Here is a 25,129-nt window from a genome sequence, read left to right on the forward strand (position 1 = left end):
ATGGAAGGTGACTTGCGATCATTAATCAGCGAACGTGGTACATTTAAAGCCGCGCTCACGCGTTTTAGAAATTTCTTCAGAGATTCTGCAAACACGACTGCAATAGGGTCGTTAAAAAAACGATTAGAAGCAAACACGCAATTATTTGACAACTTCAATAAGATACAGACAAAAATAGAAATGATGGTGATAGGGACAGACGCCGAAGCCGCGCATACCTCAGAACGGGAAGCATTTGAAACCGCGTACTTTGACCTTATCGACGAAGTAGAAACACACATAAAAAAATTTAACGTACGTGATCGTCGCGAAACGCCTGTTAGTCCGGCCACCACCAGCAATGGCATAATTAATGTTAGACTACCAACCATGCAGTTACCGTTGTTTGATGGCAATTATAGTGACTGGATAAAATTCAGAGACACATTCACGGCACTAATTCATGAGAATGAATCGTTATCAGACGTTCAGCGATTTCATTATTTGAATTCATCACTTAAGGGAGCCGTGGCCCGCGTTATTCAATCATTAGGCATATCAGAGGCAAATTACAATCTCGCGTCGGAATTATTAAGGTCTCGATATGAGAATTCCACCAACCTCAAAAGATATCACGTAAATCCAATAATAGATTTGAAACCTGTCCACAAGCAGACGGAAGTAGCGTTGCGCGAATTTATCGATGACATTACCAGCCATCGAAATGCACTACGGTCATTAGGTGATCAGGTAGACAGCTGGGATACCTTTCTTATTCCATTATTATCATGAAAATTAGACCTAGTCTCCGGTAGAGAATGGGAAAGAAAGATCGCATCAAATACAAAAATGTCATCCTTTGCAGAATTTTCCGAATTTATTGAAGAGCGAGCAAAATACTTAGGAAATATCGCGAGTAGTAATCAATTAACGTCACAGAGGTTTGATCAACGAATCCGAATGCCAGGCAGCCAAAGGGTAAATGCAGTCACATCCCACATAATCCACACAAACTCATGTCCTGTCTGCAAGGGTACCCACTCTATTTATCACTGCGATAAATTTAAAGCTTAAAACACAGATAGTTAAGGAAGCTCGCGTATGCTACAATTGTTTGCAATCTGATCACCGGGTCAAGGCATGTACGGGTTCACATTGTAAGATTTGTGGTAAAAAACACCACTCGTTATTGCACCGCGACGACATTCACTCCGTAAAATCCGCGAACTCAAATTGCAATACGAGTACAAATCTAGAATCAGTAAAAACACAACCTCTTGTGACACGCATAGCTAGGGAATCTGCAATGTGTACAATGTTATCAACTGCAGTTGTATACATTAACGACCACAAGGGCCAATTTCACAAATGTAGGGTCTTATTAGATTCAGGGTCGCAAGCAAATTTTATTACGTCGGAATTTTGTAAAGGGATCGGTATTCGTACAAAACCGATAGAATCAACAGTAACCGGATTAGGAAGGGCATTAAACTCCATTAAGGGAAAAACAACAGTCAAGATCCATTCGAAATTTAATAAGTACCAAGATAGCATAGATTGTCTGTTAATCGACACCATTACGACTAATATGCCCAACTTTCCACTAACGCGAGATAGAATAGAAATTCCAACGCACATAGAACTTGCCGATCCAGAATTCAATGTGTCAAAACCGATCGATATGCTCATCGGGGCGAGCCTATTTTGGTCGCTCCTATGTGTCGGTCAACACAAATGCCCATCAGGGATTATCTTTCAGAAAACTCAACTTGGGTGGGTAATCGGCGGCACGTTTACCTGGACCGACAAAGAACCGCGTGTCACAAGTACATGCCATTTAGCCACGCATCATGACCTACAGTCTCAATTAGAAAAATTTTGGACGATCGAAGAAATTAACCCTCCGGAAATTAGGGCACTCGACGAGTGTGAAGCACACTTTCGAAAAACGACGCGATGGACCACAGACGGCCGGTATATCGTTAGCATACCATTTAAGGACAATATTGCAGATTTAGGTGAATCACGGCGACAAGCAGAGCGACGTTTGTACGCATTAGAAAGAAAACTAAGTAAAAACCCGCAGTTAAAGCAGCAGTACGTAGAATTCTTGGAGGAATATGAGAAATTAAGGCACATGTCACGCGTTTTAGAAACTCCTGAAACAACGGCAGTAGCGTATTATCTTCCGCATCACGCCGTATCCAAGATAAGCAGCACGACAAAGGTCCGTGTTGTGTTTGATGGTTCGGCAAGATCTGCTTCAGGATTATCATTAAATGATACGCAATTAGTCGGACCCACAGTTTAGAACGATTTAATATCGACTCTAATTAGATTTAGGTATTATAAATACGTGATTTCAGCAGATATCGAAAAAATCTAATAGTATCGTCAAGTTCTAATAGAGCCGCGTCAACGGAAATTTCAAAGAACCTTGTGGCGCTCAGATCCACACTCTCCGATTACTGAATTTGAATTGAACACAATAACGTACGGCACCGCCTCCGCTCCGTTCTTAGCTACACGAGTTCTACGCGAGATCGGTTTACAGTGTACGGAGACAGCCCCAGACATTAGTAAAATAATAATGAACGATTTTTACGTGGACGACTTGTTGACGGGCGCTCAAACCTCGATAGAAATCAGTACTATAAAATCTAAACTCACAACTATTCTTTCACAAGCTGGAATGCACCTCCGTAAATGGGCAACAAACTGTCCAGGTGTTATTACAATGCCAGGTAGCAACAACAATAGTCAAGAAACCATAATAGAAAGGGACCCGAAAACATTAGGTCTATCGTGGTCACCAAGGACAGACGAATTAAATTTCATGATTCAACTCGACAACAATAGACGAACTACGAAACGCACTATACTGTCAGAAATCGCACGGCTCTTTGACCCGTTAGGTTTGTTAGGTCCTTTTATTGTCATAGCCAAGTTAATCCTACAACGGTTATGGCAGATTCAGGCAGGGTGGGACGAATCAGTGTCACAAGAGCTTTCTACTCAGTGGTTAGAATATCGTGAAGACATCCAACAAATTCAAACACTCAAGATTCCACGTTGCACGATTGCAACTAACTTAGATATTGACACGCGATTAGAATTACACGGGTTCTCAGACGCGTCGGAGAAGGCATATGGGGCGTGCATTTACCTGCGTTCTCGGGACACGGCAGGTCAATGGACGGCTGCCTTATTATGTGCAAAGTCAAGAGTGGCACCTCTTAAAGCGATTTCATTGCCACGGTTAGAACTTTGCGGCGCGGTATTATTAGCAAATTTAATTCAGAAGGTTAGAATAGCATTGCATTCGGTCAATCCAGTTGTACACTTATGGACAGACTCGACCATAACCCTCACATGGTTCCGCAGTATGCCCTCCAGATGGAAAACCTTCGTAGCAAACCGAGTTTCAGAGATTCAAACACTCACATCAGTTGATAGTTGGAAACACGTAACGTCAGAAGATAATCCCGCTGACATGATTTCGCGAGAGGTTAGGTTGTCAGTATTAGCGCAAACAAAAAATTGGTGGTCAGGCCCTGCATGGCTATGTGACGATGCAGAATCATGGCCCACTCCAGCGGACATTCAATTAGCTCCGGTTCTGGAGGAAAGGGTAACGCGTACCGTGTTGACTGCATTTACCTGCAGTTACTACGTATTGCATTAGATTCACTAGAAATATATAAGCTAAGGTTACGAAGGGAGAGTCTCTTGAATTTCCCAATATAGGTCCTTTAACAACAACAGAGTTAGATGATGCGCGAACACGTTTAGAACATTTAGTACAAAAGGATGCATTTGAGACTGAAATTACAGCCTTACGAGCAAATCAGTCACTCCCAAGGTCAAGTCCATTACGATCACTAAATCCATTTCTAGATAATCATGGAATACTCAGGGTGGGTGGTAGATTAAGAAACAATAGATTACTACATGCAGGGTGTCAAGCGGTAATCGCATCGTTACACGAGTGGTACTGGCCTTTATCATGTAAAAACACTGTAAAACGAATCCTCCGAAGATGTGTAAGGTGCTTCCGGGTCAAACCAACAAGCGAAGGATATCAAATGGGTTCCTTACCTGCTCCTAGAGTTACCCCAGCGCGGCCCTTTAATACCTGTGGTACCGATTACGCAGGTCCATTTTTTACCAACGAAAGGACTAGAGGTAAGGTAACAGTAAAGACATACATATGCATCTTCGTATGTTTCGTTACGAAGGCTGTACACATAGAATTAGCCACCAACCTAAACACCGACGCATTTATTAATTGCTTTCGAAGATTTATTGCCCGGCGAGGACGTTGTCAATATATTGCATCAGATAACGGCACAAATTTCATCAATGCTCGCAATGAGTTAGCAGAATTAGGAGCTTTGATTAGAAGTGCAAGTTACAATAAAAAAATAGCAACTGAATTAAGTCAGGAAGGTATAGAATGGCGCTTAATTCCACCACACTCGCCACACTTTGGTGGGTTGTGGGAAGGGGCTATTAAGTCCGCGAAGTATCACTTAACCCGAGTGATTGGCGATCAGAGACTCACATTTGAAGAATTATACACACTGCTGACGCAAGTAGAATCTTGTCTGAACTCCCGTCCTCTTTCCCCGCTCTCGTCAGACCCTACAGATCTCCTTCCTTTAACACCTGGTCATTTCTTAATTGGTACTGCTCTTACTGCATTACCAACCCGTGATCTGCGAGATGTTCGAACCACCCGACTCAACAGATACGAACTAATTCAGAAAATGTTCCAGCATTTCTGGCAACGGTGGCAGAAAGAATGCATACACCACATGCAACAACGCCACAAGTGGCAACAGAATTCACAAAATAAAATTGACATCAATACATTAGTCATTATTAAGGAAGACAATCAACCCCCTCTACAGTGGAATTTAGGACGAGTGGTGCAATTACACCCCGGCAGGGATGGCATCACCAGGGTAGCATCGCTAAGAACTCCATCTGGAATACTCAAGCGGCCAGTCCGAAAACTTTGCATCCTCCCAGTGGATGCTAATGCAGAGACTACGTCATCAAATTCGTCAATAACACACAGTTAAAACGGATTGCAAATTCATAGTATCCGAACTCGATTGTATATATTCACAATGTATTTATTTAGTTACTGCGTATAACATATTGTTCCGTAGCGTACCTTTAGTTTAATTTGTACAAAGCCATAAGCAACCCCAATAGAAGAATTCTGTGCAGATTTTACCCATCAAATACGTTAAGAATATTTTAGTAGGATCGTTTATTGAACGCGAAAATATTCGGTTTTACAGATGGCTAGTAGCTTGTACGAGGGACAATACCCGAAGCACAAATTGCTAGCACGTTTATGGCACGCAAGCCTCCAGAGCCGTTTTTGAGGATTAGTTTATTTCTTAATCCGCATGACACATCTGCTTTCAACTTTCTTCGTCCTCAACGGCTAATTGCATGTGTCATAAACGTGAATTTCCAAAGGGTCTTAAACTCAGCCCCGAAGACCGTTACCCAGGTCAGACCGGGATCCAAGCCTGGCGGAAATTTCATCGAATTTGTTTAAACCCCACCAACACAGCTTCCACCTCCACTGACACTTCCTACTTCCGAAAAATCGCGTTTCGGACGCACGAGGTAGGGCGTGGTCAGTGTCGCCTACCCCTGATTGGATTCTTAATTTCGAGAAATCAGGGGAAAGGCGGGCCTAAAGTTTTCCTTAAGGCTGAGGATGCGACAGGAAGACAGTTAAGAAAACACAACAAGAAGAAACAACGCGTCGAAAAAGAAAAGTTATACTCTACGTCGCGAAAACTAATCTTACGTTACACTCGGCTTCAAGGGAAACATTATAATCACTTGAAGCGCACGGGAAACATTATCTTTCCGACGAGTCAACAACATTATAGAACCTTGATAACATAGATTCACCGATAGGTCTAAGTGTTGAATCATTAAAAGGAATTTATCTGTTAACCAAAGTCAAGTGGTTTTCAACCTTAATATCTTTATCACCGTAAAAAGTCGTAAGGACATACGCGGTCAGTTGTCGGGTCAAAGCATCGGTCAGAGATTTACGACCTCTGACAACTTCGGCTCTCGACGCATCCGGATAGTTGCAGCGCGCCGCGTATTACGTAAAAACACATATGTATAGGTATTAGTATTGTGGTTCATGATTTCATGTAGTATGTTAAGTTAAGATGGATTGTTGAACAGGTAAACATGTTCAAGGTGGGCGGCATGTTAGGACAACAAGGGGACAATTTTACGACACGGGAATTATTCTTAAAGACGTTCGTGACCATCAGCTTTCCGTCCGGTACTTTAGCAGGCCGGCCTGCAGCCAATATGCGGCACATAAGGGTTCAGCGTAAAAATTAACCATTGTCTAGTTTTTTCACTTCAGTCCAGGTATCGTAAAGTCGTATTCCAGAGGGTCTGTTAGAATTTTAGAAAAAGTGTCCTCAAGGATTTTGAACTAATGGAATTTCCCCAGCGTTGCCAAACATTCGTTCAGCATAGCGACCAACTCCGTCACCTCCGCTCCAGGAAACCCGCGCTACAGGCGGACTGGAAGGGGATGAGACAGGGGTAGGTACCTTGCGTAGGAAAGGATAGAAAAACCGCCCCTGAGGCCCACCTTCGTATATCGAGAGGGAGGGAGTAGGCCCAGGATCAGTATAAAAACCCTTCAACACATCAGTTTGACACATCAGTTTGACACATCAGTTTGACACATCAGTTTGACAATCAGTATCAGTTCAGTTCAGAGTCAGAAGCAGTTGAGAGTCAGCTCAGTTTCAATCAGACTCAGTTGAGAATCAGCTTAGCTATCAGTCAATCAATCATTCAGTCCCAACATTGGGTGGTCCTTCGAATACTTCAGCATATACTCAAAGGTGCTCGTGACAATCGGAGTACTTAACAGATCGAATATTTTGGCGATCGTTGACAAGATGGTCCGTTTGCTGACCTTGCCAACGACTTGAAGTTCGACCGCATAACGAATCGCATCGTTCCTGGCGTCCCAGGATATTCCCAACGCCTTCATCGTTGTGTCATCGCCGAGGATCCTCGGGTGGATTTGGTCTTCGCGGAGTCCCTTAAGAAGGGCGGGTTCGTTCGAAGCCCATTGACGAATGTTCAATCCACCCCGTTGAAGAAGCTCGCCGATTTGATGTTGGATGTGCCTCGCTTCCTCCATTGTGTAGGCGCCCGTGAGGAGGTCATCGACGTATAGATCTCCTTTGATGATCGCTGCTGCTTCTGGATATGCGTTGCCCTCATCGTCTGCTAATTGATGAACGCATTTGATAGCGAGATATGGAGCCGATGATAGTCCGAACGTGACCACATTCATCTCGTAAGTTCTTACGCATTATGATCTCTCCATAAAATGCGTTGGTAAGCACGATCCTCTGGTCGAACGAGGAATTGGCGGTACATCTTCTCGATGTCTCCGGTTATGACGAACGCATGTATACGGAAGCGCAAGAGTAGGGAAAAGAGGTCATCCTGTATTGTAGGGCCTATTATTAGCGCGTCGTTTAATAATGTTCCGCTACTTGTCTTTGCAGACCCGTCAAATACTACGCGTACCTTGGTCGTCGTACTAGATGGTTTTACGACGGCGTGTCATGTGCCCGAGCGCTATATATTCCCTCATGACCGCGGTGTATTCCCAATTCCGGATCCCGTTCTAGTTTCCGTTCAAGCGAATGGAAACGATGCAGGGCGCGCGTTCGTGATTCGCCTAGTTCGTTCTGTTTTTCGTTGAAAGGTAACGCAACCACGTATCGTCCGGAATGGTCGCGTCGAACGGTTTTTACGAAATGTTCTTCGCACTCGTGCTCTTCCGTCGATAAGTGTCGAACCTGAGGTCCTTCTTCCACTTCCCAGAATTTTTGCAGGTTGAAGTTCAGCTTCGTGAGGAAGGCCTCGCGTGTCGTGCGTGTGGCGGCGATGGTTGGGACGTTTTCCCCGATGATCCAACCTAGTTGCGTTTTCTGGAGAACCAAATCGCGTCCATCTCGGTCGGAAAGGTCGATTTGACCGATGTTGAGGCACAGCAGTGCTGGGCCGGTGCCGATCAGCATGTATATTCTTCCTGGTTGGTGGAACGATGGATCTGCCAGAGGAACGTTGGCCGGTATGCGCAACCTTGATCGGTCTAATGGGACGTCCGGTACCCGTTCCGAAATTTGCGGGATCGCGAAGAACGTCAGTGCCCGTTGGAAATTTGACAACCGCGATTTAATGGTTGTGGATACCAATTTGTTCGATACGGTATTCACTAGGTTGAGGCCTTGAATGGCTACGGATGCCCGGGTCGACGGCAAACGTAGCTTCTTCGCGAGGTCCTCCTCCGTGATGAAATTAGCATTGGAGCAGGTATCAACCAACGTTCGACACTGCACGGGTTGCCGGTTGTTGTCAAATACCTGCACGACTGTGGTTGCCAGTAATCCGTTCGTTTTCCCGTCGGATATGAAGGAAACGCCTTGTCGTCGTGGTGTTGGCTGTCCGGTGCGTTTCCACCGTTGTCAGGTTTTCCTGGCTTCTGCCTCCGGCGATGCATCCCGATGGAGCTTCGTATTGTGATGCCCGTGACAGACGTGACATTTTCCTCCGTGGCAGGCTTCGGTGTCGTGGTCTCCTTGGAGGCAGTTGACGCAAAGGTTTGCCTTGCGTGCTGCCTGAAGGCGACGAGTCACCGTCATATCCAGGAATTTGGCGCATTGGTACGCTGGATGCGTACCTGAGTTGCAAATTTTGCAGCTCGAATGTGCTGTTGCCACGAAGGTTTGCCTCCTGGCCGTCTGCCGTTTTCCGTGGGAACATCAGTGACCTTTTCGCGGGTTGTTGGTTGTTTTCGCGCGATGACGCGACGGTTGCTGGTGAAGCTCGATTCGCGATCGTGATTGGAGGTTTCGTGGGCGCATCCTCGGTCCTGCATCGATGGGACGCGTTTCGGAGATGCCGAAAGATGTCGGCGATTTTCGGCATCGTCGTGTCGGACAGCGTCTGCTCCCATTCCCGTTTCGTCCCCGTACTCATTTTAGAGATCGCGATACTGGCTAGGAGGTCGTTCGCGATGTCTTCCCACGACCTTCCCAGCGCGTGTAACGATCTTATGTGCGACTGCATGTGGTTGATTAAATCGCGGATCGATTCGGCGTTGTCATCGATCATGACGGGAGTGTCGCGAAGCAATGCGGAATGTTGCAGCACGAGTGCTCTCGTGTTGTCATAGGTCTCGATCAATTGATCCCACGCTGCCTTATAGTTGTCCTCGCTAATTGTGAACGACTCGATCGCGGATTCAGCCTTGTCGGATAAAGAAAGTCGCAGATAATGCAACTTTTGTATACCTGTCAACCCCGGGTGCGAATGGATCATGGTTGAGAATGCGTCTTTGAATGCGACTCATTTCTCAAGCCGGCCATCGAACTTCGGTAGGTCGATTTTCGGCAGGTGGACCCCGATCGCGGCCGACGATGCTGACAACGCGGGAGAATCGTTCGCGCTTCTTATCGCCATTGGTGGTTGTGTGGTCGCTCGGTCCGCGTCTTGCAGTACCATGATGGCCGTCGCGATGGCGTCATCGTACTGCTCGGTTACCGCTTCCCGTTCCGCCTCCGTTTGCTCGAAATCCTTGATGAGCCCCAGCTGGTCTTGGATTTCGTTGAAGTTCTCGAAAAGCTTTCGCAGCCTCTCGACGCATTCACGGAGTTTTACGCGTTCCTTCGCGGAATGTTGATAGATCTCTAGCGCGTTGTTGAGGGACGTAATTTGTGATTTGAACGTGCGGCGTTTGTTTTTGAGTAGGCGGATCGTTTGTGCTTGATTTGCACTCGATTTGTTTGTTGACGCGTTCGCCATTTCGATAGTAAGAAGAAGTCGAGACGTGGGAAAGTGCAATCAAGGATATCGCACGAGAGGATCGATCGATAAATCTTAACGAGCCTACCTTGAATGATGCGGAGGACGTGCTGTGTTGTTCGTCCAATCTGGATTCCCGGCGTCAGACCTCGAATCGGATGGTTGACAGCTTTCCTTGGATCCACTTATGCACTGTACTTTCACAGAACGCGGGATCCGGCTCGAAGGACCAAAAAATGTTACGTCACAGATCCGGCTCGAAGGACCAAAAACTGTTCCGTAGTAGATCCGGCTCGAAGTACCGAAAAATGTGACGTCGCAGCGTGGCAACCTCGATAGTTGCACGCCCGTACACGAATACTAACGCGGATTTAATTCCTCGGCTGGGGTTGTAAATCCCAGCTTTAACTTTAGGTCTCGTTAATACTCGCGACGCTTCGATTTCCAAATTTCTTCAGAAATCGACTGATTCGACTCTGATCTCCGAATGATTGAGATTAGAGCACTAGTTTCTCACGATACTGAGAACCCGTTTGATGTTGCGCGTTTCGAGACGAACGAATTCTCGAATTTCGAATTGGATGCTTCTTCGGAGTGTGAAGCTGGAGTGTAGTTGTCCCGAACGATGGACTGAATGTGTTTGTCCCGAACGATGGACTGACTGATAGCTGAGTAACTGATTAACTGTGTAACTGTTGCAAGTGCGATCCTGTAGGTGTTTTTATACAACACCTACAGGTTTTGTGTCGAGTGCGCTGATTGGAAAGTCGAAAATACCAAATCGGCGCATAATTCCAAAAATCGGGGGCGTCTTGGACGACGCCCCTTGGCCAGCCCTCTTGGTGCAAGGGTAAGAGCAATGGCCACGTGCGAGGGATCCTCGAAGATTTGCCGATGCCTTGGAAATTTCCTCCGAGTTGACTCATGTCTGGCGGAACCCTGTTACGAACGAGGTTCGCGTCGACCCTTCGGAAATTCCCGGTTTATGATATGGTCGGTTGTCTGTACGAACGAAGTAAAAATTCCAAAACTATTGTCTGGACATGCGCGGATTAACTAAATGATTTTATTATGGTTTAGGGTGAAATTGCCCCTTGTAACTAAAATAAATAAACTGAGTTTGAAAAAAGGTAATCCCGAAAATAAATTTGTTGGCACGTCCATATCATAAACGAACCTTCAAGGAGTTTCGCCGTTTTGTTCCGCATCGGACGGAACAAGGGTGCTGAGGCTGAGGCCTGGTACATCGAATTAGGATGGGTTACTCATTGTGGTGTGGAATAGATATTAGGGAATTGGCGAATCAAAATGAGTCTACTACTATGTTGCTGTCCGTCCTGTTTGCAGACAGTGGGTTTACATGAGACCAGGATATTGCTGCCTGGTTGAAGCTTCGGGATGTGCGTGGATTCGGAACTTGGATATGGCACTGCTGTGCCGAACTGGATGGTACGGTCACTGCACCGTACTGAGTTCTCACTGATTTATTGTAATCCACAGCCACTGGATCCGTCTCGAAGGACCAAATGTTCGTTTGCAACCGTTGTTCGTTCAACCAAGCCGAGGTTGTAAGTCCCGACTTCAACTGAGTTGCACCGTGAGTTTGAACGATTCTTCCTATGACCGATTAAGGAGATAAGGAGTGCTTGTTAATGTTAGTGGAACTAGTGATGAAGACGTTGGGTTTGAACTATTAACAATATATTTAACAAATAGAACACTTAACTATTAACACTTGTTGAAGGATGCGAATGATTGGATGGACGTGTGAGTGTGGGTGTAACGACGAGATATCGGCTCTCGTGAAGACAGATATCCCGAGCGGGAGGGGCCTCCTTTCCAGGACCTCTTACACCGCCGCTCCCCTCCGTTATAGGGTGGAACCCAGAGCACTCTGTCACGGTCTCTCGGCCGCCGACGCCCCCGGGATGCCCGAGCGGGATCATTCCTTTCTCGATCCCGCTCGTCGGCCTACTTCTGCGACATCACCTCGTCGCAGAAGAAGGCCAAGGCGTCTCAGGACCTCTCGTTTGCCAGCATTGCCCCCACTACTGCCGGCAACGAGAGGTTCTCCCCGATGACGTCGATAAGGACACGGCGCAGCGCTGAAAAGGCTGGGAAAACCTCCAGCGTGTGCTGCGCCGTGTCCTCCTCCCCGCCGCATTGGTGGCAAACCGTCGTCGCTTTCCTCCTTATTCGACACAGGTACTCACTGAAGCAACCGTGGCCGGTGAGCACCTGTGTCATGTGGTAGGTGAGCCTGCCTCTCCGACACCTCTCCAACTGTGGCAGAAGAGCCCCGACGGCGCGCTTATCGGCGTGAAGAGCAAGCTCCCCACGCCATCTCAACGCCGCGCGCCGCCAGGCTCGGAGTTCGAAACCCTCGACCGTCTCGGGCTCCAGGGGATCCCCCCGAGCCGGGCCGAGAATGCGCGCCTTACAGTAAACGTATGCGCGCACCTCGGCCTGCATTTCGAAGGGGATTTCCCCCGCTACAGCCAGCGCCGCCAATGTGGACGTGGTGCGGTATCCTCTAACGGCCCTAATGGTCAAGGGCCGCTGTAGCCGGCGCAACTTTTGAACATTGCGCCGGTTCCTTATCCCTGTAGCAGCCCAGATGGGAGACCCATATAGGGCCATCGACCGCACTACGCACATATACAGGCGGCGCGCCCTATCCCAGGGTCCCCCGAGATTCGGCAGGAGGCGGCTCAAAGCGGTCGCCACCCGCTCGACTCGGGAGACTAGACGATCGAAATGCGTTTCGAACCTCCAGTGGCTATCGAGATAGAGCCCCAAGTATTTCATATTGGGGCCCACCTCGACCCAGGCTCCACCCACCCGGATCCACGACCTCGGGAGAGGTCTCGACCGAGGCTGCCCGTTGAAGCAGACGGCCTTGGTCTTCTCCGGGGCTATCCGCAGCCCCAGGCCGTGGATCCGTGCGATAACGGCCGCCACCGCGACCTCCGCACGACGGATTCTTTTACATTGTAAACCTACTTAGAATTGTAAGAAGCCAGGTGTGAACGTAGTGTGAAGACGTGCAAGTATGAACACAGAGTGAAAATGACTCATGACTATGACATGTCGCATCGAAGCTCGAAAGTGGCAAGTTCGAAGAGGAAGTGACGGAAAAGGAAATTACGAGGAAGGCCTGAAATGTAGAAAATTGTCCCAGAAGGTTCGGTTAAGGTCAGCTTCCGGTTCAGAAGTGTTAAAAGATCGAGCGGCACGTCCTTGACATCAGTCAATTATAGAATGCCGATGTAGCCGCGTCCATTATACTCATAAAACCCTTACAGAATTGATTTTTTTTCGATTCTTTGGCCGTGCTACTACATCCTACACTTGATGCTTGATTATGGAATTCATCTCTTCATTCATCGCCTCTTTCCAATTTTCCTAATTCTTCGATTTTCTTGTTTGTCTTACATTCTTTGGTATTTATTTATCCATTATCACCATTGTAATTTCTCTATTTCTTATCCTATCAGATCTTCTTACTCCGGAACTTGCAACCTTTCTGTCTTCTTTTCCAAGAAAGCTATGTATTTTCATTACTTCATTTGTAGTACCTTTTGGTTGTTCTCTATTTCTCCTTTAAATGGGTCCTTCTTGTATTCCTGATTCACCTTTTTCATCGTCATCATCGCTTTATCTAGTACCTTCATCAGGAAGTGCCCTCATAATAGCATTCTCATATAGACTATTATTTTCATCGACTATTTCTTCAATATCTTCATGTCGACTTATTTCATCATATATTTTTTCCATATCTAGGTTGAAACCATCATTCTGGTATTCAATTATTTCTTTATTATAGAGGAGTTCTGCTTCCTTTATTCTTTCATCAAACTTCACATCACAATCGCATTGTACTTTATTTATTCGTGGTAAATACATCCTTTTGCAACAAGGATACAATACACCCAAATGTTTTCATATAACGTATATTCAATTTCCCCCAATGCCACATCTCGTATGGTGCCCTTCCATGAATATTAGATTCGACCCTGTTTTTAATATGTGAGGCAGTACACATTGCTTCCATTCAGTATTCCATCGGTAGCTGTGAATCTGATATCATCATTCTTGTAATTTCAATCAATATTCTGTTACCTCTTTCAGCTATACCATTGCATTGAGGTGTCCCGGACGGACTAAATTCATGTTTGATTCCCTTATTTTCTAATCATTCTTTTAATTTCATTCCTATAAATTTTTCTCCATTATCGGATCGGTTTGATTTTAACTTTTTACCTGTTTCATTTTTCTTCATGACTATCAATTTTTTTAATTCTTCTGCTGCATTCCTTTTTCCCTTTAACAGTAACGAGAAGAACAATCTAAAATAGTTATCTATTATTGTGAAAATATACCTCTTTTCACTTTTTGATGTTGGCTTAACAAGTCAAATTAAATCCATGTGCCATAATTGTAAAATATCACTCCTTTTTCTATTCTCCAATTTTGCATGCCTTGCCTTCTATGCATCTTTCACATTATGCATTTATTTTATTTCTTTTTCTCATACCTTTTATTAATTTTTCTTTTATCATATCTGACACTGTTTTCTTGTTTACGTGACGCAGTCTTTTGTGCCAAATATGTTCGTCCATCATAATTGCAATCCTTTCATTGTTCATTATCATTGTTTTCACTTAGTACACCTCACCTAAATGTATTGTGCTCATTTGAGCCCTCTCTAAATTTTTATATATTGTAGTTCCAAATCTTTTAAATTGTACATTATAATCATAGTCTGTAAGTTTATTCACCTACAACAAATTACTATTTATATCTGGAAAAAGTAAAACATTCATTAATCTTACCTCATTTTTAATGTCTTTTTGCTTTATCACTATTTCTCTTATGCCACTCGAAGTACGATCTTTTCCATTCTTGCTGGTCAACCTTATTTTCCTTCCTTCCTACACTAACCTATCAAACATTGTTGGCTTATACGTCCTATAGCTTGTTGAGTTCAAATCTAATAACCATGTAACATTTACATATACATGCTCACTCTCATTGATCAAACTGTGATCACGCACTCGCATAGTTATTTTATCCTTTTCACAACCATATCCATTTTCCTTCCAATTGGTTTTTTTCTGAAATCCTCCTCTGTATTTTCTTCCTCTTAAAGATCCTCTATTACTCCTTTCCTTACAGACTATTAAAATAATTAACATTGTATTTCTCCTTTCAATTTTTCTTTTGCCTTATTGACACCTTCCTCATCTCTATACAATCTTCCATCTCTTCCTTTTTCCCTTCTTGTTTCCTCTTGTTCCGAGACAAATCTTATATCATTGACTATTACATTCTTTTAATTTTCCAGAATTCTTATGATTTGCTGGAATTTCCCTCTTAGGCTCCTAAATATGTATAGTCTTTAATAAGATTACCAAACTATACACAGTAGTTCTTTAACGTCTCTGTTCTGTTCAAGAATTTGTCAACACTTTCTCCCTTCTTTACTTTAAGCTTGGTCAACTTATCCAACGCTTTTCCTTTCATCTCTTTTAATTATGCAGTCATATCATGTTTTACCCTCACCCATAGATTTCTTTGCAAATTTTTCAGTGCAGTATTTCAATATCTGTGTCTTCGTCATAGTATTAATGATTATTGCTTTTACAACCTCATTTTTATTATCCGATTCATCTCATTCTTTATGGTTTATTGTATATTATGGATCATTTACTTCCAGCTTCTCTGGTTATTTCCATTCTATTATTTTTTTTCACAGTTGTTTCAGTCTTAGAATATATTCTATTTTCTCTTTCCAGAGAAAGTAATTGGAGTCCAATATTTCCACATTGGTTAGCTTCCATCCTTCTGCCATTTTTCTATTACACTCTGCGTGGCTCTTGCTTCTATATTTCATAATTTCTCAATTTATATATTTTCTTCAAGCTTGTTTTGCCAACCACGGATCTCTGCTACGGATCTCATATTTGTTGCATTTCATAATATATATTTAATCAGATTAATATAGTATTATTTGCGAGATTACAAATTCTTCTACATTACTATGCTTCGTCTTGCGTTCCAGATTTTATTCAATAATAAATAAGGTGTGAGTTTATTAAAAAATATTCTATACACTGCTACGTATTGCAGCTTCATGGAAAGTGTTTTTTGTATAGATATTTGCATACACCATTCTACAGACTTAACTTATGCGCATTACTACTAATGACTATAGTTTATAGAGAATAGTTCACAGAGAATTTAAATTGTTAATAAATTAATTAGTAATAAATTAAAAATATAATTGAAATTATAATTTTATGATTGTTGTTTATGTCCTTATTTTGGTATTTGTTATAGGATCATCTTCTAAAAGGATGACTATCTTTAATTCAATATTGTCTATATCTATTCATCAGTGTTTGCCTATGGTTGGTTTGCTGCTGTGCTTGCCCACGTATTAGCTCTGCCTCTGATCGTACACTGTAACTGCATGTGTAAGTAAGTACGTAAGACTGTTTGTAGTATCAATATCTATAGCGAGATGTCACTTAACCATCAAAGGCTTGCGATAATAGTTTCAATAATGCTCCTGGAATTAGATTTAGTAAGTGTCTTTGTGAACACCTTATTTCGGAAGTCTCTGTTTATCTCTCGATTACTAAGTTATTTTATAGTTTAAATTTTCTAGGATCGTAATACGCGTAATCATTTACAAATTTTTGTCATTTTCACTATAATTTAATAATTTCACTGTTGATATTATACCTATGTATGTAATATTCGATAGACAATTATAGTTTCAGATTGAAATCATTAGAAAAATATATTTATTTTTATATAAAAAAGTTTGGCCAAGACGAAAATAAGAGAATAAATTATTACTTATTGTTCGAATAAACAAATTTTAAATTTGATTGAAATTTAGATTTCGTGTCTGAAAAAAACTCTCATCCAATATACGAAAATCTAGTCAATTGGATTTCTCAGTAAAATAGAGATTTTGTGTTTAAATTAATAAAGAGACGTTTTTAAACTTCATTTACGTATTTAAAGATTATTCTTATGGACTTTATATTTATTGAGAATTAAATTAAACATTTTGCATTTGAAACTGACGTTCTTTTATTAAGTATTCGAATACGAGAGATTAATGTCGTCCTACAGAATTCAATTTACAACACAGGTTCATTCTCTGTTTCCAAAGTAACATAACTCATGCAAGTATGCCATATTATGTCAAAGGTAAACGAATATTGATCTTGCTGTCATAGTAATTTCATAATATCCCGAATCCACGCTAATCAATTCAGATAATTGCAATGAAGATGAATGTTAGTGTTCCGCCGTGGAATATTAGTTCATTTATTACCGTTAAAATTCTGACTCTTTGTTCAAGACAATTTTCAATTTTGTTTCTTTCAGCCTTTTTCAATTTTCGATATTTTATCGTTCGCTTATACTCAATATTATTGAAGAACGTTAAAATACCTTTTGCTATAACCCGTTCGATGAGTTTGGTAACATTTCAATTGAAAAAGTAATAAACAATTGTCTACCATGGTAGGTAATATTAATTGAAACGTTATGCATTTATAATCTAAAGTTGTGTATAAGTACTAGCTCATTATAATTGAATCAGTTGCCAAATATGAATTCAACTAGCAATTAGTGGAGATTATATCATAACGAGCATAAGCCCAGGTGGGTTAAACAGACAAACCATTTAGTTTCAACAGTGTAATGTTCCTTTTGTCTTTCATACTGTAAAAGCAATTGATTAAAGTATTTGTCCGATTGTATTTGATTCAGTTATCCAATATTAGTTTGGCGAATAACTGTTCAGGATTACATACTGTAACAGTCGAATTTGGGATGCAGAACAAGTTGAAGATTAGGTCAAGTTGTAGAAACATTCCACGTAGCGATGATTCTCGATCATGCATTACCTTCTACTAATTCGCTCGGTATGAACGTTTTGTCGGTTGATTTTTATCCAAGTATTTAAAACATCGAAAAAACTATTAATATTTATAACAAGAAGTAAGCCTCAAAATGATATCAGTAAGATTAGAAAATAATTCATCGAGTTACGTAATATATTGACGTCTCAATCATTCGAAACGAAAATAGCGAGGCAAAATCTGATCTTCCAAGTAGCTATGTTTTAAATCTACTGATAGAATTTACAATCCTACAAAAATGATCAAAAATTAATTTTACAGGTAAGTGGCGAAGATTATGATGAAACTAGAATGATTATTAAAAGCAACTTATAAAGAAGATACGCGATACGTCAATTGAGATAATATTAAAGCAATAGCTAATAGTAGTAATAGTTCATTGTCCTCTGAAATATTTGCTGCCTACAGTCAGACTACAGTTATTTGAAAATAACTCCTGGATCAATGTTTCAGTGATAAATATCACTTACGTGAGTTGAGAATAATAAACACTAAAGGAGAGTGCTGTACTTTTTCATCAGAAGAAACTATAAATCTTCTTTAATTTGTTTTATTGCCCGTGAAACGGTAGTTTCATTGCAAACGTAGTTTCATTTATAACGTAGATAAAAGTTACGTATGAATCGACTTCGATGCACATATGTATAGACTTAATAATCAAATAAGAATTGGTAACTGATTTCGAACTGCTTCCGTAACAATCGATAAGAGTACGTTAATAGTCATGAAATTGTACGATGTAATTCGGTCATAGGCATTTGCAATTAGCACTGACTAATTTAGCGGTGTACCACGATCAGGACTGTTGCGTATATATTGAGTCGACATGTGGAGAATTTCTCGTTTCACCGCAGCAGATCATTAGTAATTATACTCATGATTTTCGGTGGAAGACTCATTCCATATGACACATTATCAACATTTAATGCGTGGGAAGGGTGTCAAGAATGTGATGCTTCGAATATTCTGCGACCGAAGTATCCTCTGAAGGTTAGGTGTTAATTCCATTTTATACCTATTTCAAATACAGGGGTGCCACTTCGGGGTTGATCTCGACAATTTTTATGAAACACTACCAAAATCTATAAAGTAAGATTTCGACCTCTGTTAAGATTTCAGTTAGATACCACACGTAGTAAGCGTTTAACAACTATCTGAATCAACCCTTCACGAATCTACTAAATCAACACGCCGTTCCACAAATCGAGCACTATGATATATCGGAAGTATATAAATTAAGCTTCGAATTAGTTAGCCATTCGCTATATTCCTTGGAGATAGTCCCGTGTGACTTTGTCCTTTCATATAATAAAGTCTTTGAAAGTAAATAGATAGTAAATGTATTTAAAAAAAGTAACGAAATATTTTCCGGATTTTTATTGTTAAATTTTATAAACTTATAATTTATTTTGGACAGCGTGAATTTTCTCTATTAATAATCATTAATATGAATTCAATAGAAAATTCTAATAAATATAAATTGGAATAATAATTCAACACGAATTGTGTTATATATACAAACAAATAAGTTTCTGAATTTATTCTTTTGAATTCTACTGTAGCTACCCTACTCCCGGCTTTGTGCTTTCTCTTCTTCGGGGCATTAACCTTAGAACTCTTAAGCCTCGATCGTCACGGAGAAACATAACGGAGGTGAGAGAAAAGAAGTAAGGGAAAAGGGGAAGAAAGCTAGTTCGCTTCGCTTTTTGTACAATACTTTACAACATTTCTGTATATTATGATTTGTAAAAATAATATTAAATGTTTTTTATTAAATTTATTGTTATTGAGACGTATTTGTATATTTAAAATGAGATCGTTAGTACTTTCACTAGACATAACAACATAAATAGTTACTATAAATTATTGTGTTCGAATTCTTGATTGCTAATGAATGTGATAATTCTGTATAATTTTTTCGCGTATAGTTCACATAATTTATTATTTTCTGTTCGTCTGTTATATTTTCATACGGTGTCTCTCACATATAGTGTATACCAGTAATTTTCAATCTTTTTCAGCTTACGATAAATGTATGCTACTTACCATAATATTGCGATACACTGAACAATATTCGAAATTATCAGTGGAGGAAAAGAAGGAACATGAATGATTTAGAAAGAAAAACGATGGTAGCTATTTTTTCTGTACAGTGGTTTTTTAATAAAGAACGTAATAATATAATGCAAACGTAAACTAATTGTAAGAATTGTTTATGCGTTAAATTTATTTTAAATATACTCATCTTAAGGTCTCGCGGTAAAGCGGTTGATAATCACTAGTGTATACGACGATAAATAATTTTCAGAGAGTTTTTTACACAATGGAAATAGTTGCCAGTTTTAATTTTTGGAGTTGTGGGTTCGTCGAACCTCCCCTCCCCCACAGAAGTTCTAGGGTTAAGCGATGTGGCACGAGTATTTTTGACTTGTGGCAGTTTAAGGCTATTTCAGTAACGAAGCGTTAACTCCTACGACCCGTGCCTTGGTTTCTTACCACCACCTATTGCTCTTTGTCGCTTTGTTTCCTGTTTTCCTTTTCCGCTCACAGTGAATATTTTTCTTTTCTTGGTTGAAAGCGTTCGTCGCGGATACTCCTGAGATTTCGATCCTGTGTTTTTTTCTTCGTATCTTGTTGTAATGGTAAACTTGTCATAACTGATAAACAACTATACGATATTTTGGAAACAGGACAAACGTTTATTCATTTTATATGTTCCGACTTTTTCAGAATGTTTTGGAAAATTTTATATTTTACGATGAAAGTATATATAAAACTGAAATTATCAATTATTAGGTATGGCGAATTGGTATTATTATATCATGATATTTTAATGTGGAGATTCAGCACAATGTGAATTTTTATATGTTCTAATCAAAGTGAATCTTTTAACATAAAATATAATTAATGTCTTTTCTGATTAATTTTACTTCAATATTAGGTATACTAATGAATATAACACCTTGTTGTTTACTTTTTTGATTTTAAATATATGCGTCTATATTTTACGATTGATTTAGCCTTTGCAGCTGAATAGGTTTCTAGCTGAATTAATTTCTTGCGAGAAAAATTTGTGTCATTAAACTAAATTTTAAACAATAAAGATACTTTTTAATGGCACGTAGAGAATTACTGTTATGTAATATTTTTACCAGAAAATATGATACAAAGAAATTTATTAACTACATTTTAATATTTTTTATTCTTTCCATTGTTTCAGTTTTTTGTCGGTTTGTTTTCATATTTTTACACAGAAAATATCTTCCAAAAAATTGTTTGAATATATTGTAATATTGTTCACTGCCAATTAATTATAATTTATATTTACATTAATCGTTCTAAATGAAGGTGGGTACTTCGATGTATTGCATTAATTGTTTTGAACAAATTCGTATTAGGAGTTTAGAAATAGTAAAAGCTACTAGAAATAGATAATATTCGATCGAAAATGTTAGCAACGAGTAGAAATAGAAAGAAATGATCAGGCAAATTGTTCAAGTCAAAAATGTGTAACACGCACACTCAAAATGTTTTCAATGTTAATCTTTAAAAAAAATAAGACCTTAGATAAAACATTTCACTGGACGTGAAATCTTTGATTTATCATTGTACCAGGAATAATATTGTTTATATTCTGTAGTAAATATTTTTGTTCAGCTTGAAATAAAGCTTCCCAAATTGATTCGAATCTGTTTAGGATCACAAATTCATCGACAATAAGTCGACTTGAGAATTAGAGTTCTCTTTGCATTTCAAAGACTAATGCTCTACACATATGCAAAAAAGTCATTCTTTTTCACTAGGAAAAAGATATTGTCAAGCATAGTCATGCGTCGAGTATTAACCTAGTTGGTAATTCGTGTGCAAAGGGTTATCTTACACGCGCGCTGCCTTTCATTTATTTCCGTGCATGACGATCGTGTCTTGTGAAAAATGTTGGATTCTGTACAGAGTTTCAGCTTGTACAACGTTTTTATTTTTATTTTCTTTTGTCGGCGAACTCGCCAGTAACGGAAAAACAAATCTGGTGTTCACTTTATAATGCTGCAACTAACAAATTAGAATGTTGTCCCTATTTAACACGTTGAATGCCGCACGATTTCATAGAGCAAAATACACAAAATGGAAAGAACATACTATTAAATTATTTAATCGAATTGCGTTATTATTATTACATGTGCATCTAGCTGAATATCACCGCATCAGGTAGCATTGTCTATAATATAGAAATATCTTCAAATAATCGTTATTTAATTGAGTGAACTATGGTAATTCAGTTTGGTTGGGGGTCACTGGTGATCCCCATGGCATTCAACGTGTTAAATATTCCACAACTATTGTTTTCTAATTGTATTATATAAACTAATAATTGTTGTTTTGTTATTTTACTCTTTTATCGAGGTATAACTAACACTGAGTTTTTAAAATAAAATATGTAACAGTATATACATCAATATGATGGTTGTACTTCATATAATGGATATCAAGCACGTCAGGAGGTATTATAAAAGCAATTCTCTAATCGATGGATCGGGCGCAGTAGACGAATTTCATAACTGGCTCATTTTCCTGACTTTACACCACTTTACTACTTTCTTTGAAGACATCTAAAGAGCGATGATTATCTCGAGCTACCAACAACACCTGAAGTCATGGAAAATCGTAATCGTTAGAGCATGTATTGCTATAACTATTGAAACATTTGAGTGTGCCTTTTAATTTCAATTATGATGAATTGACATTGAAAATTCTTGAAGGATACTGTAGTAGTTATTAACACCAGCAGTTGTTAATACTATCGACCTATCGAACAGTCAAACTTCACTGATTTGTAATGTATTATAAAAGTTACAAGAATGTATTTATCAGGATTTTGATTAACTCATAGTTTTGAACACACACTAATAAATCATTTTATTCAATAACTTCTTAGAATTGCACTTGTATCTTTCTAATAATTGTTTACATTACAATCGTAAGTCCCAATTACGCGAATAACTTTGCACAATCAAATCGTAAGAATTTCAATGCCCTTGACAAATACGAATTGCAGTTCTTCAAAATTACTATGTAATTCCTGGTTAAGACAATAAATCTGTAGTAAAAAAATAATAATAGTTTTAAAAATAGTATTAAAAAGTATTAAAGTATACTTTTTTTAACTATATTGTAACTAATTCACCTTATGCCCTTTCAATAAATCTTAATGTTGTTCATTTTTAGCATCGACTGGACTGAATAGCCAACTGATCAAATTTGACATACCTTCATCTTTGTATAAAGGCACCGTTGAAACAGAGGGCCGTGTATCTAGATAGAGTGCATTGTAATTTCATTGACATCCCCAAAATATCGTATAGAGGGCCAGATCGTAAATGGTAAGTCTTACTTCAGTCTCGTCAATAATGAGACAGAGGGATGATGATAAACGAATACGGGGGATCAAAGACGGAGGAAGATTTTACCGAATAAAGTGATTGGAAAATCATACCTACTGCCCTTTATGAACGAATTCAAAATTTCATATGATACAATTATTCATAGAGGATTCTTTCTTCTTGCCAAATTATATTTTTTATTATCTTTTACTCTTTATCCCATGATCGCTTTCATAATTTTGCTCAGTGAAATTACTTTGTAATTAATGATTTACTAAAAATAAAGAAGAATTTAACGGTATAATAATTGATTACAGAGAAATAATACTCATTTATATTAACTTTTGTTAGGGATCTTTCTCACGAGTTTGACAATACATTGTGTGGTAAGGGATTAATATACTTTTAATTAATATTTATAATATTTTGTATGAAAGAGAAGGAGGATCTGGCCCGATTCTTCTTCTCCAACAATTTCTGAAAGTAGGATTCGTCCTTGTGCCCATTTAAGTTAGGTTTGTGTTATTTGGAATTTTTAGCATTTCTGTGTGGTCAAGGGCGGCACATTTGTCAAGTTGACCAAGCTGTAAGCAGTAGAGTGCCACCGACAGCCATATTACATATGTTCTGAATTTGAATTACATGAATAATTCTAAAGGTTCATAGGTGAACATATTTTAGGACAAGTTGAAACTGTAAAATACGGTGAAAGAGAAATGTTATCGACGAATATAATTATGATAATTTGAGATGGATGGTGTTTCAGAGAAAAACAATAACCTCAGCATGCGAACGTAATCGATAAAGAGAGACGATTCAAACGTGAAGGAAGTTGAACATTTTGCATTAATGCGTGTATTTTAAAATAAGATTGAGGTTTTTGAAAGATCGAAACTACTTGTAATAGTTTTTAATACACGAATTGGATAACACAATGGAAACATCGTAAACATATTAAACATATTAAACGTTACTCAGGATTTAGACACACAATAGTATATATGTAATTCTATGCAATATTAATAAAAAATTGTTCAACTGTGCAAAACGTTTCCATTATTCCGTCAAATGCTTGCATTTTATCTCATTTTTACTCTTATTATTCAAACCGAATAACATCTCGTCAGATTCGAACAAATGCAACTTCATGTATAACACAAAAACAGGAAGTTGGTTAATTATCTACTACGAGTTAAAACTACATTGGGGCAAAAGGAAATACTGGGATAATTATTACAAATTCGATAAATATAAAAATAGCGGATATGAACTCTTGCGACAACCTATCGTTGCACCTCACTGTGTTGCATTTTGTTTCCTTAGCCAATAACGACAATAAGTCAAAACACGAGTGTTACTATTACACAATCGAGCATCGCAAGTGAATGATTTCCCGTACTTACGATTCTACATGCATTTTCTCAAATACATTTTCAACGATAAAGTGTTATTCATTGATGCATTCTTGTTCCCGTGTCGTCCACTGTGGCAATTCTTGATCAACGCACCATAGGTAGGCGGACAACTTTTGGTCAACGAACGAGACGAACAAGGAAATCCATCGAAATAGTTTGAACCTGCTCAATCTGAAGCCCAACACTTTTGTTGTCTATTGCTTTCGATGAACGAATATAAAGTAAGATCGAATCACATTTGATCGAATCGATCAGATCGAGACTTGACCGACAGTGTGTCACCGGGTCTAACGATTTCCAGAACCATAGAACAATCGGAATCTGTGTTAAGTTCAACCGGTACTCCGAAATGCGAACTCCTATGAGCCATGTTTCGCAGATTCGCTTGCGGCTATGGAACGACGCCGTCGAAAGCCTACGGAATTGGACTGCGGCCAGCCTTCGGCACGAGGTTCGCCGAGCATCCCGACGAAGCGTGCCGAGGCCCCGCGACGCCTGACGTCGCGACGTCGTT

General features: G+C 39.9%; 2 protein-coding genes across 2 annotated transcripts; one reads left to right on the top strand and one right to left on the bottom strand.

Annotated features, from left to right (window-relative positions):
* On the top strand, positions 1 to 5,378 carry LOC116434182 (uncharacterized). The gene is made up of 5 exons (XM_076368960.1): positions 1 to 729; positions 1,061 to 2,230; positions 2,534 to 3,610; positions 3,699 to 4,946; positions 5,292 to 5,378. The coding sequence occupies exons 1-5, from the start codon at positions 1 to 3 to the stop codon at positions 5,376 to 5,378; spliced, it is 4,311 nt and encodes a 1,436-aa protein (XP_076225075.1).
* Positions 5,379 to 6,835: 1,457 nt separating this feature from the next.
* LOC143174689 (uncharacterized) lies at positions 6,836 to 7,354 on the bottom strand. Its single transcript, XM_076368962.1, has one exon. The coding sequence runs from the start codon at positions 7,352 to 7,354 to the stop codon at positions 6,836 to 6,838; it is 519 nt and encodes a 172-aa protein (XP_076225077.1).
* Between the last annotated feature and the right edge of the window lie 17,775 nt (positions 7,355 to 25,129).

This window comes from Nomia melanderi, chromosome 7 (genome assembly GCF_051020985.1).
Source record: "Nomia melanderi isolate GNS246 chromosome 7, iyNomMela1, whole genome shotgun sequence".
NCBI lineage: Eukaryota > Metazoa > Arthropoda > Insecta > Hymenoptera > Halictidae > Nomia > Nomia melanderi.